General features: G+C 38.0%; 1 protein-coding gene across 1 annotated transcript; it reads right to left on the bottom strand.

Moving 5' to 3' along the window:
* Nucleotides 1-313: 313 nt before the first annotated feature.
* LOC141654811 (protein FAR1-RELATED SEQUENCE 2-like) lies at nucleotides 314-916 on the bottom strand. Its single transcript, XM_074461926.1, has one exon. The coding sequence runs from the start codon at nucleotides 914-916 to the stop codon at nucleotides 314-316; it is 603 nt and encodes a 200-aa protein (XP_074318027.1).
* Nucleotides 917-1,493: the final 577 nt, after the last annotated feature.

Here is a 1,493-nt window from a genome sequence, read left to right as displayed (position 1 = left end):
TATGTGCATGAAATAACAATGTATGTGCATGAAATAACGATGTACGTGTATGGAATAACGTTGTATGTGCATGAAATAATGGTACCAGAAAAACTCGTGTTTTATATCCTCTAAATCAGAATAACAATTTTGTCTTCCCCTCCTCAGCTCATCAATTCGAAAATTAGACGATACTAGTAAAAAAATCCACAAAACTCACTTTAAACAAGTGTTACATTCCTCTTAATGCAGAAAACAAGTCCAACATCTATCAAATAAAATAAAGTCCCGAATTATTCAATAATGCTTAAATATTCTTTACAAAAACGTTACTCTACTCAATGTCGGTTGTCCTTCGGTCACAATTGCTACTATCATGGTTCGCCATCTCCCCACAAGCCCTGCATTTTCTTAGCAGTTTCTTGTTCACTTCTGCTGCTCGTTCTCTATGTGAGATCAGCCCTTTTCCCGAGCCTTTGTTTTTGCATTGCCTTGGAGGCAAAACCTTAATCTCACTAGGGATGCTTGTTCCTAAAAGCATCCCAATTTCAGCATTCTTGTCCATTTCCTTTGAAATACCACTATTGCCACTTTCATCAGGGACATTTGTTACCCTTTCCTTGAACTCACGCAAAATCTCAAGAAACTCATAACAATAAACAGGACTCTGTTCAACTAGTGACACACAAGTGAAAAATTCCGACCACAATTCACTGATTTTGTTTTTATGTACATCCACTGCCCTGCAATCAGCAAGCAACTGCCCATCAGAATTGAAGATTGGCTGGCAGGTTGCTAGTTTGCTCCACCTACTAAGTAGATATTTACTTGGAACTTTCTTAAATCCCCGATCTTTAAGGACATAAAGAATATGTCGAGAGAGTATTCTGTGTCTTTCAAACTTCTTGCAAGTGCATACCAGTTTCACTTCATCCATCTTGAAACCAACCACATATGTTTTGTTTCTTTCTTGATCTATGATGTCTATGTAGTCAATTGCATGGTTGTCATCTTTTTGTTTATCCCCAACCCCACACGAAAGGCAAGCAGCTTTTAATTCATCTTGAAACTCGTAAAATATTTTGGGCGTGTAAGTATTTGTTGCGTGTTTTTCAAGAGTAAGAGGAGTTCATAACGAGGGAGAAGAGTTTTTTGATTGTGCAATGAGTTTAGATTGGGTCCATCGTTGTGCATCCATTGCACTCTCAAATCGCATCCAAAACTTACAGATACCTCATTTCTACATCTCCCGCCCACCACCCGGTGATGATTGGGCCACATGTTTGGTACACGGAACGATTTATGACAATCCGTACGTTTATAATCAAGTGATAGCTGAAATATTTGTGTCTACCCCTTGGTCATCATCTACGCGCCGATACGGTCGTTTTGACACTAATTAGAGTTCATTTGGAGTCCAGGTTAAAAACCGCTTCATTTTCTAAGAAACCTTTTAAAATGCCGAGTCAGAATGATCTAGAATATTCTAGATATTTATTCCATAAATTTATTTT

The sequence above is a fragment of the Silene latifolia genome, chromosome 5, assembly GCF_048544455.1.
Source record: "Silene latifolia isolate original U9 population chromosome 5, ASM4854445v1, whole genome shotgun sequence".
Lineage (NCBI taxonomy): Eukaryota > Viridiplantae > Streptophyta > Magnoliopsida > Caryophyllales > Caryophyllaceae > Silene > Silene latifolia.
This window is presented reverse-complemented; position numbering and strand designations above follow the sequence as displayed.